This window comes from Helianthus annuus, chromosome 9 (assembly GCF_002127325.2).
Source record: "Helianthus annuus cultivar XRQ/B chromosome 9, HanXRQr2.0-SUNRISE, whole genome shotgun sequence".
NCBI classification, from domain to species: domain Eukaryota; kingdom Viridiplantae; phylum Streptophyta; class Magnoliopsida; order Asterales; family Asteraceae; genus Helianthus; species Helianthus annuus.
The window spans coordinates 156,784,467-156,801,567 of record NC_035441.2 but is presented as its reverse complement, the minus strand read 5'-3'; the positions used below and the strand labels follow the sequence as shown (position 1 = coordinate 156,801,567).

At 34.6% G+C, this 17,101-nt stretch overlaps 2 protein-coding genes across 5 annotated transcripts; one reads left to right on the top strand and one right to left on the bottom strand.

The window, feature by feature from the left end:
- Nucleotides 1-788: 788 nt before the first annotated feature.
- LOC110920937 (ribosome biogenesis protein WDR12 homolog) lies at nt 789-8,040 on the top strand. Of its 4 annotated transcripts, none has more exons than XM_022165179.2 (15): nt 789-946; nt 1,343-1,523; nt 4,036-4,136; nt 4,277-4,380; nt 5,148-5,183; nt 5,282-5,367; nt 5,485-5,546; nt 5,631-5,738; nt 5,817-5,939; nt 6,564-6,707; nt 6,801-6,909; nt 6,994-7,130; nt 7,445-7,480; nt 7,565-7,665; nt 7,790-8,040. In XM_022165179.2, exons 2-14 carry the CDS (start codon nt 1,370-1,372, stop codon nt 7,655-7,657), a joined length of 1,293 nt encoding a protein of 430 aa, XP_022020871.1. In that variant the 5' UTR covers nt 789-946; nt 1,343-1,369; the 3' UTR covers nt 7,658-7,665; nt 7,790-8,040. The 4 variants fall into 4 exon arrangements, with proteins under 4 accessions (XP_022020871.1, XP_022020869.1, XP_022020873.1 ...); XM_022165177.2 differs by having other exon boundaries at nt 791-946; nt 1,352-1,523; XM_022165181.2 differs by having other exon boundaries at nt 796-946; nt 1,370-1,523.
- A 406-nt stretch (nt 8,041-8,446) lies between these two features.
- Nucleotides 8,447-11,577, bottom strand: LOC110920654 (exocyst complex component EXO70E2). The gene has a single exon (XM_022164836.2). It carries the CDS (start codon nt 10,700-10,702, stop codon nt 8,702-8,704), a length of 2,001 nt encoding a protein of 666 aa, XP_022020528.1. The 5' UTR covers nt 10,703-11,577; the 3' UTR covers nt 8,447-8,701.
- Nucleotides 11,578-17,101: the final 5,524 nt, after the last annotated feature.

The window sequence follows — 17,101 nt, the reverse complement described above, 5'->3', positions numbered from 1 at the left end:
AGGTTTGGACATTTGTGCCTGTTACATCCAAAGTAAGATTTTTATATTAATTTTTTTATTGTTTATGTAACTGAACCCTGGCAATTAAGCTATTTATTTTTCTGTTTTTATTTTTTTTAATTTTAATTTTTATCTTTAAATAAAAAACAATAAAAATAATTATAATATATATACATACACACATTTATTTTTTTTAATTTTCTTTTTTCCTTTAAATAAAAAATAATAAAATTAATTATAATATATATACACATGTACACACATTTATAATTTTACATACACACTTCCTATTTTCTATCCTTCTCTCTTATTCACCTCCATTACCACAACCATCCTATCTATCTTGGCACTCGTACCTCATCTCCTCTCGTCGACCCGTCGTACCAAATATCAGTATCACCCGTCTCTCTTGATGTACCAAACATCATTAATTTATTATTATTATTTAAAGGTAGAAGGAAAATTTAAAAAAAATAAGTGTGTATATGTATATATTACATGTATAATTATTTTCATTGTTTTTTATTTAAAGATAAACAAAGAAAATTAAAAATTTTAAAAGAAAAAAATAAATGGGTAAATTGTCAATATCGTCTTTGAGTTAATGAAATTGTCAAAATCATCCCTGAGTTAACGACATTTTTAACTGAATTAGTGATTTTAATGGAGATGACCGAGTTAGTAATTTGAACGAAAATGACCGGTAAATGTTAAGTTACAAATATTCCTTATTTTGAGTGCAAACTTCATATATACGGATTTTGGCATTTTACTCTATGTTTTAGGTTCGAGGGTGGTTGGGGTTTAATGTAATTTTAGGTAAGAAGAAGCTAAAAACGTAAAATAAAACCCTAACGTCCCTCATATCTCCTCCTCCTTGTTTAAACCCTACAAACTGCCCACTCCGGCGACAGCTTCTGACTCCACCGCCGACCGTTTCAGCTAGGTATGTCGTCTGTTTCTTGTTCTCCGAGTTCGTAACTTCTATCTGTTTGCTTTAACCGATTTGGTTTTAATCGATTTTTGTTTTATAACAATTTTCTTAATTTTGGTTCTTGATATGCATCTAAATTTATTTATATATGTTGAAGCTTTAGGAATCAATCTCTTAGAGAGGTGAAAAAACTACCAAAATTGACTTTATGTTTCTTGAAAACTGGAAACAAGATCATTTGAAAACTTTATGCTCATTGGGTTTCATTAATTTGCTCTTTAATAATGTCTGTGTAGCATTGTTATTTGTTAACTGTGTTAATCGGGTCGGTTTAATACCCGTGTTAATCACTTAATTGTGTCGTGTTAGCACTATAGTTTTTTTTTTCTTGCACCGATTTTTTAGTAGTTTTTGAAGGTGCAAGTTTCTGTGAAGATGGATATCGATGAAGATACGTCGAAAAAGGTGCAAGTGAAGTTTGTCACGAAGCTTAAACCGCCGTACAAAGCTCCTGAAATCTCCATTGCTCTTCCTTCTAATCTCACCAGGATGGGTCTATCTGCTGTCGTTAATAATCTTCTTGAATCAGGTTATTTTTATGCACTATGTTTGTGCGTTTTCTAGGTTATTGATTGATTTCTAGTATTCTTGGCTAAACAAGAGGGTTGGGTCTGGCGGGTTCTTGTCAGGGTCGCTAGTTTATAATAATTGGTTATTTTGGTTTGGGTTAGCCGGTTAGGACGGGTTTGGGTCAGAACGGGTTGATTTAAAAAGGGTCTCACTCTTCCCACACCCGTAAAATCTTGTTTTCACACCCCTACGTGTATACGGCCCGTATAGAGTTATAGGGGCCGTATAACTGATTGTTGCACAAAAAAATGTCAGGGAATGTTTTTTTGTCCATGTATACGGGCCGTATAACATTATACGACCGTATAGAATGTTATACGACCATAGTTGTCAATAGCGAGCGTAGTGATCGCTATAGCGCGCTACGTAGCGTATAGGTCTAGGCTCGCTATTTGGGTTGTAGCAATAGATAGCGGTAATATCGACAATTTTTTTTAATATAATAGCAATTAAATATAGCTATAAAATAGCTGGATTTTATTTTTAAATATGCATGTAAAATAGCATGTATACCAGGGTATTTTGATATAATATACATATATATATATATATATATATTTTTTTTTTCTAGTGTATCGCTCTTTGTAAAATAGCCGCCCACTATTTATCGCTATTTCGCTATGTAGCGTATAGGTACCTTATTGCTATTTGTCGCTATTCTCCATTAACAACTATGTATACGACTCATATAATGTGATACGACCCAAACCTCATATAATGTTATACGACCCGTATAATGTTATACGACCCGTACAATGTTATACGACCCGTATAGAATGTTATACGGCCTAATATTTTCTCTATGTATACGAGCCGTATAACATTATACGAGCCACATAACATTATACGGCCAAATATTTGTCATGTTAAATTATTCTATACAGGCTGTATAACGTTATACGGCCTGTATTCATGGCGTGAAATTAAGATTTTAGGGTGTGGGATTATTAGGACCCTTTAAAAATTTGCTAGAATTCTTCTGCATAGTTGTAGCATTTGTTTCCGTTTCAATACAGGCAAGACACAAACACACAGTAAAAGTACAAAGCATATTAACATACGTGTGCAGTATCCAAGTTCACCAGATTGAATATGGGCCCAATTTATATGATAATCTTGTGTAACATGTTCAAAATAACATTTATTCTTTTACCAACATGAACAAAATTGGCAAGATCAGATTTTACAGGGACAAAACTAAAAAGTTAGCAGAACTAACCGTAATTAAATAACCCAACAGAAATCACAACTTCAAAAAGTTTTCACAAAAACAGAAACGTATGAACTTTAACCGCAATTTGATACATTAATATGAAGTTATTCACACCCAGTCTAATTCTTATAATTATAACAAAAAAAAAAAATAATTAAAACACATATTGGAACCTAAAAGTCTTAGGTATGTATGTATGTAACTGTTTCCTTTGAAAAACTACACCTGCAAACATATTTAATATAACCTGTAGTCCTGTAGAAAGATAACAAAAGGTGAAAAGAAGAACATTGACATACTGTATTTATTTAAATCCTTAAAAACTGTCTCACTTTTTTTTACTAATCTCTTATTTATAACCTTTCTGCACACCCATCTTTCCATATCTAATAGTATATACACTAATAATTACTAAAAGATATCAAACCTGAAAGAAGGTCTTCGCAATAACTATATGGAAATTATGCCTAGCAAATCAGGTGGGTTGGGTAGGGCAGGGAGACAGGTCAGTCGGTCAGATTCAGAAGACTCAGAACGGGTCATTCAAAAAATCTTCTTAGCCTAGTTTCATTGACAAATTCAAGCTTAACATACATACATATATCTACAAGACAACTATTCACATAACAATGTTTACTAGGTCTGTTGGTGCTACTAGTTTTTTTAGCCTAATATAACTAATAAAATACATTTAGAAGCACGTGTCTGTGAAAACAACACAAAATCACATAGTGATAGTTTTTGTAAAAGTTCTGATTATGTGAAGTTTGGAGTTAACCATAGTTGTTAATAGCGGCTAAAGTGACCGCTATAGCGCGCTATGTAGCCATGCGACGTAGTGTCGCTATATGGGTCATAGCGACAAATAGCGATGATAGCGATTGTTTTTTTTTTTTTTTTGATGTAAATAGCAATTAGATATAGCTATAAAATAGCTGGATTTATAGGTTTTTGTTAAATATACATGTAATATACATATAAAAATTTTCAAAATTCTTTTTCTAGCGTAATCGCTAGTTATAAAATAGCCGTCGCTATTTGTCGCTACTCGCCACGTAGTTAAGGTGCCTTGTCGCTATTTGTCACTATTCGCTATCGACAACTATGGAGTTAACCTTCGCGTTGTCATAACTGGGTAGCCTTAACTCACGTAGCATCAAAGTTCTAAAAAAGATAATGTTTTTTTTGCAAGTTTGTTATAAAACAGGCAAAATGTATTTGTGTGGGCTTGTATGAAACCTAACTGTTTCTTTTATAGGAAATGATGACTGGACACATGAACCGTTTGATTTTCTTATTGGTGGTGAGTTTGTGAGGATGTCACTCGAAGACTTTCTTAAGGCCAAGGGTATCACAGTGGTATACTATTTCTCCACATACTTCGACCTTTCGTCAAACAGCTGATCTTACTTTAACGCGTGGCTTCATTTTCTATTCATTTTTTAAGAAGTTAAGTGTGTTTGTAACGATACCTGATTGCAACATGTGCTCATCAACAGGAGATAACTCTAGAAATTGAATACATAAGAGCTGTAGCTCCACGCAAGGAAGAAGATCCTTCATTACATGATGATTGGGTCAGTGCAGTTGATGGTTCAAGTCGGTAAGTCGTCTTATTTTTGGTGTTTATTATTTCTGTATTTCTAAACTATGCAGTTAATAGCGGCGCTATAGCGGTGCTATAGCGGTTAGCGGACGTCTGGGTTTGTAGCGGTCCAAATAGCGGTGGCTCATAGCGGTTCCGCTATTAGCGGCGGTATAGCCCGCTATTTGCCGCTATTTGGAAACCGGTATAGCGGTCATAGTCAAATTAGGTCAAAGTTTGAAAAAATCGGTCAAAAGTCGCCTATAATCGGACCAAATCGGTCAAAACTGGATCAGATATTAGTCAAAATTTGACCAAATCGGTTAAGTGAAACGAATTGTTACCTTAACTCGAACAAAAATCAGTTATTGCTCCATGATTTTGAACCATTGTAGAGATAACTGGGTACTATGCCTGATGAAGAAGAGAAGGGGAGCGGGAAAACGGCGTATGATGAAAGTGGGGATGATTAGGGTTATTTAAGTTTGGGTATTTTAACATATAACCCCCCTCCATCTTCATTAGTTTATATTTAGTCCTCATACTTGTGAATTTATATATAAAAAATATAAAATTAATGGTATATGTATATAATATATATAAAAATACATAAATTATGCATGGTATAAAAATTACCGCTATATCACCGCTATACCACCGCTATAACCTATATATCATTTAGCGGACCTTGACCGCTATTCGATTTTGGACCGCTTTAACTGCTTAGTTTCCAAATTGACATTGCAGTCAGTTTGTTTTCACTGAACTTTTGTTTTAATTGACAGCTTTATTTTGACTGGTTGCTACGACGGGTTAGGAAGGTAAGACCAAAAATGTTTTCACAGATTTTATGTCTTTTATTTTATCTTTCTCTATATTATCGTTGCGTAAAAATGTGTTTTTTTAATATACAATTTAGGATATGGGAATCTGCTGGGGTTTGTACGCATGTTTTGGAGGGACACAATGATGCAGTTACATCAGTTGGTATTGTGAAAACAATAGGTATGATACTTTTATCAAAATAATCATCTTGGTTATCATGTACTTGATGAATACATACGGTTATTTTTTTATGAGTCATGCTTTTTATTTTCTTGTTATTGCATGCTGAATATGCAGAAGATGAGGACAACACTGTTGTTGCCACTGGTTCAAAAGACAAGACTGTGAAACTCTGGAAGGTAATTTACTAATTTTACATTTTTTTTTTTTACTTATAACAGACTTTTGGAATTCACAACTTCAAGATAATGTTCTCTTTAAAGGTTTACGCAGAGCCACGTGCAGAGAACCTAAAGATTGCAGCTTATAGAACTCTTCGTGGACATACTGCTTCTGTGCAAAGCGTTGCAGCACAGCCTACTGCGAATATGGTCCTCTTTTTTTCGTCTATTTCAGTTTTCATTTCTACGTTACATACATTCTAAGTATTATTTTTATTTGATTTACAGGTGTGTTCTGGTTCTTGGGATTGTAGAATCAACTTGTGGCAGACAGAGTCTAATGAAGGAGAAGATACTGTGTCAACGAAGAAAAGGAAGAAAGGCAGCAAGGAAGAAGAGACTCAATCAGAGGTATTTTATTGACCGTTTGGAGACAAATGGTCAGATTTGATTCTTATAACTTCACGTTGTTAGTAGTGTCTAACATGGCATCAAGGAATTATGTTAATTTTTTAAGAGTAAAATGCCATTTTTTCGTCCCTGAGGTTTGGCCAGTTTTGCGACTTTCCTTCAAAGGTTTGTTTTTTCGCATCTGGATCCATAAGGTTTGAAATTTCGTCGTTTTCATCCAGCTCGTTAACTCCGTCTATTTTTCTCCGTTAAGTCAGGGTTATTTCCGTCTTTTTTGTGAACTTAAAGGGCAATAATTGTACATTATGCTACATGCTTGTACATAAAGTGAAAAAAACGGAATTGCCCTTTAAATTAACAAAAAGACGAAAATACCCCTGCTTAACGGAGAAAAATGGATAATCAAGTCGGATGAAAATAGCAAGATTTCAAACCTTTTGGATTCAGATGGGAAAAATAAACCTTTGGATGAAAGTCGCAAAATGGCCAAATCTCAGGGACGAAAATGGTATTTTACTTTTTTTTAATTACTAAAGTATTCTGCTGATTTATACACTTCTGTAAGTGCATTGTTTTTACCATTTCGTTGAATCAGCCAGTGGTTTAAACGTAAACAATGTGCAGGGAGAAGCGGTATCTACGCTTGTAGGGCATACGCAATGCGTATCTTCAGTTGTTTGGCCCGAACACGGAACCATTTATTCTGGATCGTGGGATCACTCCATTAGAAGATGGGATGTGGAGACAGGAAAAGACACACTAAACATGGTACGTAGTATCGTAATTAAGTTGCTTATATCATAAGTTTACATGAATATTTCAAGTTAAATTTTGATCGCAAACGTTTTATTACGTGCACAGTTTTGTGGGAAAGTGATTAACTGCATAGATGTTGGTGGTGAAAGCTCTGCGCTCATTGCTGCTGGTGGTTCTGATCCTATTCTTAGGATTTGGGATCCTCGAAAACCTGGTACTTTATATCACTCGAGTGTGCACACTTAAGACATGTGTTTACACAGTCAACCTTAAAGTAGTTGTAACAAATGTGTTTCAGGAACGCTGGCTCCGAGCTTCCAGTTCTCATCCCACACGTCTTGGATAACAGCATGCAAGTGGCATAGCAGGTCATGGTTTCATTTGCTTTCTTCATCTTACGATGGGAAAGTCATGTTATGGGACTTGAGAACTGCGGTAATTTTTGTGTACTTCATTAGTTTAAATAATTTGCTAAAATGTAAATGCAAAGGGAGAACTTCATATGTATCTCTATAAACTTGCTAAATATATACCAAAACCAAAGTCAAAATATCATATATATTTTTTGTAGGGCTATATATGTAATCTCTCAAAAATATCAGATATATTCTTTTTTGTTCAGAATCATGTTCTGTTGGGAAAAGTTTGTTTACTTTTTTCATTTTTTTTATTTTTGCAATAAAATAATTTTGACTTCAATCAAAGTGAAATGCAACAATTTAATCACTGATCACTGTTACCTGTTGCAGTGGCCATTGGCGATAATTGATTCACATGAGGATAAGGTATTTACTTTTTTTAAAACATAAGTTGTTGGCGTTTATATACGTTAAGTTCGGTAAAAATGTGGTGTTTCTCAAAATCCACAGGTACTATGTGCTGATTGGTGGAACGGAGATAGCGTGGTAAGTGGAGGAGCGGATTCGAAGCTGCGAATTTCTTCTGAAGTTTGTATCTCATGACTGTGAAGGTAATTTTGTACAGCTTCTCTCGTCTGTTCAATAGTATACTTTCGACATCTGAATAATTGTAAACTATAATGGTTGCCATCATTTCTTTTAAATTGACATACATGTTTCTACTATTTAATGCAGAAAGATGAGTGCTGGTTACTAAAAGTTACATAGATGAAATGAGGGTCTTCGTCTTGGTCGATGTATTTGCAGGTTTTAAAGGGAAGTTCTAATGCAAAATCTATTTATTGGATTATGTTTTCTGTTATACAAGTATTTTTGAATGTTAGACATGCGATGAATGATTTTTCCGTTTTTATAGACATCATTTGTATCAACACAAAACCTTATATTAATTGAATTTTGTTTATCGGAGCATGCTTTAAATGTAATGTAATGTTATGTTGAGTTAGATAAATGCGATCTTTATTGTATTTCCTAACAGTTAAAAAGAATTGGTATTATCGGAGCATGATTTTCACCCTTAAGTCGTTCCTTTTGTAAAACCTTCATGTGATTCTAAACAGCTTTACCAAAACCGAAATCAATAAACGGTCTTTTTAGTCTGTGGACATAGCCCGATCACATAGATCGAGTGAACCATATTTATTTATCATCCTTCCACTTATTCATCTTGAACATTTTCGTAGATAGTTGTTCGATTCAAATTTTCCAATGTCTACTACGAACGAAGAGTCTATCATAGTCTTAGTATGTAAAAGCTACATGACGACATGAATAACCTTCCAGCTACATATACAACTGTTTTAGTTCTGTTAACATAATCATAAAAGAAAGTTGTTCCATTCCAAGTTGTAAATCCCCAGAGTAGGGAAAAAAGAACATAAAGAGTTATACATAACATATCTTATCTTATATTAATATAAAAAAATATGGTACAAAATACATGCAAACCCGTGGGACATAGGACACGCTTCCACGGGTTAACCAGTGAGCCCTGGGCTCGATCTATCAACCAGAACCACAAATACAAGGTGCTCACAACACACACCATACCACAAAGACAATCAACACATGAAAAACCTAGTGATGTCACCTTCTATGGAAGCTGTGTAATGATTTTGGAGCTCCCTCAAACAAATCCAATATATAATTCTCAAGATCATCAGCTGTATACTTGATATACTTCTCACTTATATTATTAGTATGTCTACCAACAAAAGTTCTATAAGCTTGAATCACCTTAAGCGACATCGAGATCCTCACATCCTCACGGAGTTGACTATTTGGTATTGACCATCCAGTTTGACTTTTGTAAATGTCTTCAAACGCGGTGTAGAATGCCTGCAGCCTATCCCTAAGCAGATTTCTCAAAGTTGAGCCCGAACTACCTGAATTTGATATCCCGTCTTCTCTAAGATAGTTCAGGATCGAGCTCCATGTGGCCCGTTCATAGCTCATCGCGTATTGTTGAAACTTCCAGTTACGTTTTCTGATCCAATCGTCACCGAGAACATCTCTTAGCTCGGAGTTTTTAACCTTTTCCGCCATGTAATTAATATTATTCATCATGAAAAGATGACCCAAAGCTTCGTCTTTGTACAGCTTTGACTTTTCTTCGAGGTTGCATTCGAGAATCGACATTAACGATCGAAAATGCAATGCCATTGGAGATGAAGACGAGTTTGCGTTCTCCGTATCATCGTTGTCATTCCCCGGACTTGTGTCGGGTGAAGATGAAGAATCTTGATCATTGACCACTTGCTCATGGTCTTTCAAACAAGCGTTTAAGGAATCGCTGTAATCGGTTAATGTTTTGATGTAATTCATAACGTATCGAGTGAGATGGTGGTTCCCGCCACCTGGGAACGCGCTACTTGACGTGTTGGACCCCACGGCGTTCTCAAACTCGATAAACGTCGCTTTCACACAATCGGCGACACGTGTCAGAACGTCCTGGAACTCGATTCTAATGTAGGACCCGTTTTCGTCAGAGTACAAACCCTCGATATCCGGCATAAGATCCGATAATACTTCATACATGTCGAGAATCCTTAGAAGTTTCTCGGGCTGGTGAGGACCGATCGAAATCGCTTCTGCAAAGTTTAAAAGCTGCAACATTGAAGCTTTTGACGACTCGGAGAAACAGATTGAGCTCACAGGCTCAGTTTGACTTTGACCGAAAATCTGTTCACATAAGAACTTTTCACTCGCGAGATAAATCCGCACAAACACCTTCATCGCCTTTGTCCATCTCCTGATTCTTGAGTTTAACGAAACCCATTCCATTTTCAAAACATCTTCAATGCTCAGTTTCTCAATTTCAAGAATAAAAAGACAATCATCTAACGCGTCTTTACGGGCATTGATGAACGCTTGAGAACATTCCCTACCGTAATTCGAATCAAACATCAAATTAGCAATGCTTCTCAGATCAGGAATCACTTGCGGATTTAACAAATCCATAATGAAAACTTCAGACCCACGGCTTACACTATCTCTTTGAACCGAATCATCAACTGAATCATCCCCAAATGAAACAATTGAGTGCTCATCTAGACCATCATCTTCACTAGAACGAAAAGATAACGGTTCCGGCTCGAAGTTTTGCCTATTATGAACAAGCATATGCCGGAACTCCTCCTCAATCCTAGCCATAGACGCCTGAATACCAGCGTTAATCTTTCTCAAAAGCTCGTTTTCGTCTTCACTTGGAGTCAAACTCTCCAAACTCTCTGCGAGTTTTCGAGCTTCATCAACCGTCTTCAAATACTCCCTAGCTTCTTCAGGATCACAATCCCATATCATTGATTCATCACCTTCCCAATTCATAATCTTTTCCTGAATCGAATTAACCCGTTCTCTAATATCATTAAGTTCTCCATCTTCTTCTTCTTCATCTTCACCTTCACCTTCATCGTCGGTTGTATTGACCTTCATCATCGACGTCAATCGCGTGCCTAACTCCACCAAGATTTTCCTTGCTTCATTACTCATTTTCTTGTTGGAATCCAATGCGCGCAGAATAAGCCTAGCAGCCTCAATCAAATTCTCTTCTTCCATTGTTTCCATCATGAGATTACACCCTCCCATAAAAGTACAGAAAAAAAAAAAAACAAAAAACACAACCAAAGACACAATAACTCCTTAACTAACCACCAAGAAAACCCCCAACAAAAAGAGGAATTTCATCAAACACTTGGTATGCAAACCAAAAAAGACAAATTCACCTCAAAACACACAACCCATAAACAAGACCAGCTTAAAGAGGAATTTCATCGAACACCTGGTATGCAAACAAAAAATACAAATTCACAGAGGAATTTCACCAAACACTTGGTGTGCAATCCAAAACAAGGTCAAAACCAAACGATTTGAGCAAAACCCTAAACAAAGATCATACCACAATCAAAATCAAGAGAAAAAAAAAAGAATCAAAACTATAAATTTACTATCTTTCCCTAAACCCAACTCGCAATCACACCGATTACTTGATGAAATCTTTCCCCTAAACCCAACTCACAATCACACCGATTACTTGATGAAATGATTGAATGATTGTTGTGAAAAGTAATATTATCTTTTTTCAGAGTTTAATAATCTGACAGAAAGAGAAACAACTGACATATTGAAGACGAAAAGGATTAAGAAGACTGTTGTTATTTCTATATAATCGGAGCCTTCTCGATTTCTCGTTGGTTCTTGTAGCCGGCTGTCTTGAAATTATTAATTTATTATGTCTTTATAATTTGGAAATGTATCTATGGATTTGAAGTTTGACCTTTCAAACCGTCAAGTCAAATGAACAAACAGCAGCCGTTTCCGGTGTGAATGATTGCAGGAGGGTTGTCGACGTGGCGATCTTTTATTGGTCAAGGTGTTCAGCTGTTGCAGAAATGGATAGTTGGACCGGGAAGTCGGTCGTACCGTATTACTCCCCGATCTTTTCGGTTTTCAATTTCATATTGGGTATAAAATCTTTGCACGTGACATGTTTACCATCTATATCATTGTTAGAATTGCAAATGCACCGAATATTCAACGAATAGTTCGTGAATCGTTTGATAAAAAATTTGTTTACGTTTGTTTGTTTACGTAAACAAGAAATTCTATTGGATTAGTTAAATGAACGAATACGAACACATGTCACGTTCATTTAATTGTGTTCGTAAACGTTCGATAATGTGTTCGTGAATGTTCTTATCTAACTCTTTATATTCTTTAACTCTTTTTTTTTTGTTTTTTTTTGTTTTGTAATTTAATAATTTCATTCGAATAAATTAGGAAACCTAATTTTCACCTTGTTTATGCACAATTCTTCTTTCCTTATCATTATTCACATCGACGAATACCAGCGTTGTTCCCTCCGCAATCCAACTCTAGCCTCTGCCAATTTTATAAGTGTCTGTTTGTGTTCGTGAACACGTTCATTTTCTTATTGAACAAACACGGACATAAAATCTCGTTCGGTAAGTGTTTATGAACCGTTCGTGAAAACGTTATTTCCTTAACAAACGCACATGAACAAGACCTTGTTTGTGTTCATTTGGTTTGTTTGTAACGCTAGTTGTGGTTTAACTAAAAAACACATAAGACTGTTATGTAGACAATGTACTTTGATTAACCTATCTTTTTAATCATCACGGTATGGTTTAACTAAGAATTAAAAAAAAGAAAAAAAAAAGTGATTATTTTGTTGCGGGTGAACCCACAGCCTTACACTCGCTCGTTAAGGGGGTGATGCTCCTTACTTTGGCGACCTACTTTAACCATCGCGTTTTTGGTGTTTAATGCCATTTATGGGTAAGGTGGCATAGGGCGCTACCCCCATAACACACAGTCTTATAATTTTTGGTAGAATTTTAAAAAGTAAAAATTAATCTTACCTTATTTAAAACAACGAAAGACAACGATAAATTACATTAATTTATAAATCGTTAAATGATGGTACAGTTATTAATAAACTAATTATATTATCATAGTTTGTAATAAAAAATAGTATAGTTGATAGAAAATAACAAATTAGTTGGTTTAAATTCGAAAATAGCCATAAAAAAAATCAACATGTCGAGGTTTAAACTTTAAACCATATGGTCAAGGAATTACTGTTTTATATATGAAATCAAAATACTATTTGCTTCTATCAATAAAAGATATTATAAAAACAAACATGCATACCACATGTTTGTTTTTAGTAGGATATGTTTGTTTTTAGTAGGATCGTAATTCGTAACAACGACGTTTCTAGAATAACATAGAAAAATAGGGTACAAAACAAACCTAAATTTTCCAACAATCTAGAATATCACAATAGTAGTGTGTTATGACATAGTTCATAACAACATGTGGTGAGAAACACGAACAGTAGTATTTAATTTAATCTTATTAAATATATGTTTGTCTGCTAAATTTCTATATTATAGTTGAATCTAATAATGCTTTCTACGTATGAAATGCATATCTTCTGTGTGGGGTAGGATCAAAACAAAACAATTCGACGAGCCGGTGTCAACGCCGCTGGAATGAGCTCAATCGAAGTTCGTTTGACCTGGTTTCCTACACTTCCTAAGTTAAGGACATTTTGTACCAGATCTTTATCTTCTGTGTTTAATATTCGTTATTATGTTATGCATCTTTTGTTTTATTTATTGCTCACAAAAATCCATTACTTATTATTGAATAGAAATGAATTGTTGGGCACCTTAAAATAGTGTTGCCATCCCAATATAGCTTTGTAATGTTGTCTGTCTAATATTGTTTGTCTTTATTGACATGCTTGATAACTAAATTAACAATAATGATACATATAATTTATATATGTTATGGAGGCATATATTTAATCATTGATGATCGCAACAGCTAAAGTAAAATAGAGATGATATCGGTTAATAATTATTTTCACGGATTCTATATAATACATCATATATAGAAGTATATGGAAACTACACTACATAACATCTTGTCATCATAAGATAGCCTTCTTGTCATTACACTTGCAAGTTAACTACTTTTACAAGCAGACACAAAATTTATGCCAAACGTGTTGTTGAAGATCAAACATCTTCATCTTATGCTAAGTAGAGAATCTTCGCAAGTTGTGTTCGCCTTAGTAATTTCGTGCCTGATTAATATGAGAAGCTTCAGGGCCGGCCATGGATACTATATAAACTTCATGTCTTAAACAACAAACTAGAGTATTGTGACTCCTCAATCAACGACTCACATTTGTGTGTCATAAAGACCCTTTTATGACACGCAATGCATGTCAAGAAAGGTGTTTTTTCTAGTAGTGAAAAAAAAACGAATAATACGCGCAAGCCCATCTCGCATGTGTATTGATTTTGACAAGCGGAAAGTACATTTGTTGATGATGCAGGAGTATCATGTAAGACCTTTTTTTATATCTTGAATTGAAGCGAGTACAATATAATACACGAGCAAAGTAGATACACGGTCAAGGATTCACATATCTCATTGCTATATGTTGATTCAGTTCTGTTTAGACATGAAGGAAGACATACCTTTGATTGCATCAGTACAGGCCAGCAGAGAATCCAGATGTAGATGCAGCAATAGTGTTTGACATAGTTGTCAGTTTTGGTCTGGTTCCTCCTTAGGGTGCAATCTAATGATGGTGACTAAGAAAACCGAAAAGGGTATCGGCCGTAGGAGAGGGAGGTCGAACATTATGATGTTATGGCTAATAGGGTGTCTGGTTGTGTAACTGTGTAACCCCTTAACCTCCACATAAGTCTCCTTATATATGCGCCCAAGAGGAAACCCTAATTAGTTAATAAGGGTAATTGGGCCCATCAACAATTACCAACTAATTATTTAATAGGATTGTTATATATATTTTGATCCATATAATGTAAATGATTATAATGGCTACTAGATTAAATATAAAATAAATATATTTAATCTTACATTCTCCCACTTAGCCGAGTAATCATTTACTATGAGTATTAGATAAGCCTGATCAGGAGTTAACACTCATTTTAGCCTTAAACAAGTACTATAGCAGAAAAATACAGCCGTTGAATCATTATGCGACTCAGGACCCCCATTAATCACACTATAGCCTTAATTTAAAACCTAATCGTTATGATCAAAATACGCGTAAGCCCTTTGTTTGATTTGTAACTATATTTGTCTATATGCCATTATGCTAGCTTGACATATTCTTAGAGACATACAAAATCAAACTGATGAGGAAAATTAACTAATATTTAGTCATTCATAGTACGATATGCAATTGCGCACGACTATTAATTAATACCCGTCTATGAGCTCTCTTAATAAGACTTATGGGTAATAGCCCTTCAGTTATAGGATCCTTAAGCATATCATGAATGTATTCGATACAAAACTTAGTTTCCTCAATTCGTTCATAAACGAATAATTAATTGTGTATCGAAACTTAATGCAGCACCTCTTGAACTGTTACTGTTCAAGGAGTTATGGTAGCTGACTTTATCACACTAATTCTTCAAAACATTAATTATATGGAGTTAAATAAACTTATGAGTCCACTGATAAATTTCCAACAACATTTAGTGACTATATTATGTCGTTATAACTCAGGTTGTTAATATCAGTGCATTACGACTCCTCCATGAAATAGGTTTTGTCTGCTGACATAAAGATATACCCGAAATTACATTTTATCATCTTTGAATATCTCAAAGTTAGAGTAATAAACCGGTTTTAATTCTCACTTCTTCTTTAAATTATAGTCTCTCGTTTCTTTTAAAGATATTGTAATATTCCATTAGATGCTACACATTAATCTAGACATATCTAGTGTGTTGCAATGTGAGTAATATCTAAACGAGTATAGACTTAAACTTACATAAGGCTTCCAATTAATGAAGCGTAAGGAAATAATCTCATTTATCCTATTATCCTCTAAAGGAGAGCAGTATTTTGTTACATATGTAAGGACCCATTTAACGTTAAACTTATAGAACGAAACTATTGTCCCATTGGGTCTATCTCGGTACGTTATGATATCTATTACATAAGAGACATCTCTGAGATCTATTATATCAAAGTTTGTGTTAACAATGCTTTGACTTATGTAACCTATACTTGTCAAAAGAATGTCATCTATATAGACAAGTTTATCTTAGTTGCTCCCACTCATTTTGAGGTAGGTACATTAATCCACTTGATTCTTGATGAAAATAATTACGTTAGCTTTTCATCACATTATGATGTTTGCATTAACCCATACATGGATATTATTGGCTTACAAATAAAGTGTTCTTTAACCTTCAGTTTGAAACTTTAGGTTGTTATCTAATGAACATGTAAATGTGTCAGCCATTTGTTAGGAAAAATTGTTTTTAATGTTCATCTAATGTAGCTTTAAACCATTATAAGCTACTAGAACAGTGATGATCCTTAAAGAAATCTTTGATAATTTATCTCTTCCTAAGTATAACCTTTGACAATCAATCATGCTTCTTAGTGTCTTAACGCTTATATCAGGATTTGGTTTAGTTATGAATACTCTTAGGTAATTCAATCAAATCCCAAACGTTATAAGAACACATAAAATCAGTTTTACTAGAAAACTGTTTTATTCCATTCAGAGGATTGATTTACGATAATGGCTTGATTTTAAGAGATAGGATCATTAAACATTCCCAAAATCCATTTCAACTTCAATTAGGGAGGGTATATCATCAAAGTTAGTAGGCTTTTAAACCTAGATGACCTCCTGAGTTGATTATTGGGTTCATTAGAAGTTTCAGTTTTATGGATTAGCTCTTGGTTAGGTTGCTATCAGTTTCATTCTAAGTTTGTAAGGGTTGGTGCAGTATGGTGTACAAGAGGTGTAATCGGAGTTAAATTCGGAGTGAAATTTAATGACACTCTTCCCCCCCGCCTCTTGTATTCCTTGCAAATCATGATAAAGACTTTGACTGCTCCCACCGACCTTAGAAATCTTTAGGAACTCAGCATGCGTAGGGTCAATGTGTAACGACCAACAAATTCTAATAGAGAAAACAAATTAATGACGTTAGTCATGATTTCTCTTGTTGAGGATTATGTTAGTTTAGGTAAGAAATCTAAGTGTGCCCACAATTAAGCAACAATGAAACTTTTGTAAGTGTAGCATTAGATTTTAAGGAGACAAATATTGATGGAACAGTGTCATGATGGAGCGGTGTCTTGTACAAGAGGTGCAAATTTAGGTAATGTAAAATTTTCACTCCCCCACCTCTTGCAACTATTGCAAGTTATTATTAAGACACTTAATGCTCCCACTGATCTTTAATATCTCTAGAATGCTACAAGAGAAGTTTCAATGAGCTACGTAATGTGGGAACCTATCACATATACGTTAGACTTTATTTGATTTCTTTAACGTCCAGATGTCATAAGAAACTTAGGGACATATTTAATAGAAATCTTATAAAGTATATGTATGAATAAATTTCTTCTAAGACCGTGGGCCATATGTGACAAAATTTAGATACAAGT

What these genes read in the sequence shown, in the direction of transcription:
- LOC110920654 (XM_022164836.2), bottom strand. Translation starts at nt 10,702, where the DNA reads ATGGGAGGGTGTAATCTCATGATGGAAACAATGGAAGAAGAGAATTTG.
- LOC110920937 (XM_022165179.2), top strand. Translation starts at nt 1,370, where the DNA reads ATGGATATCGATGAAGATACGTCGAAAAAGGTGCAAGTGAAGTTTGTC. An exon ending in TATGGGACTTGAGAACTGCG is followed by an intron (nt 7,131 to 7,444) that starts GTAATTTTTGTG and finishes TACCTGTTGCAG; the next exon opens with TGGCCATTGGCGATAATTGA. An exon ending in TTGATTCACATGAGGATAAG is followed by an intron (nt 7,481 to 7,564) that starts GTATTTACTTTT and finishes CAAAATCCACAG; the next exon opens with GTACTATGTGCTGATTGGTG.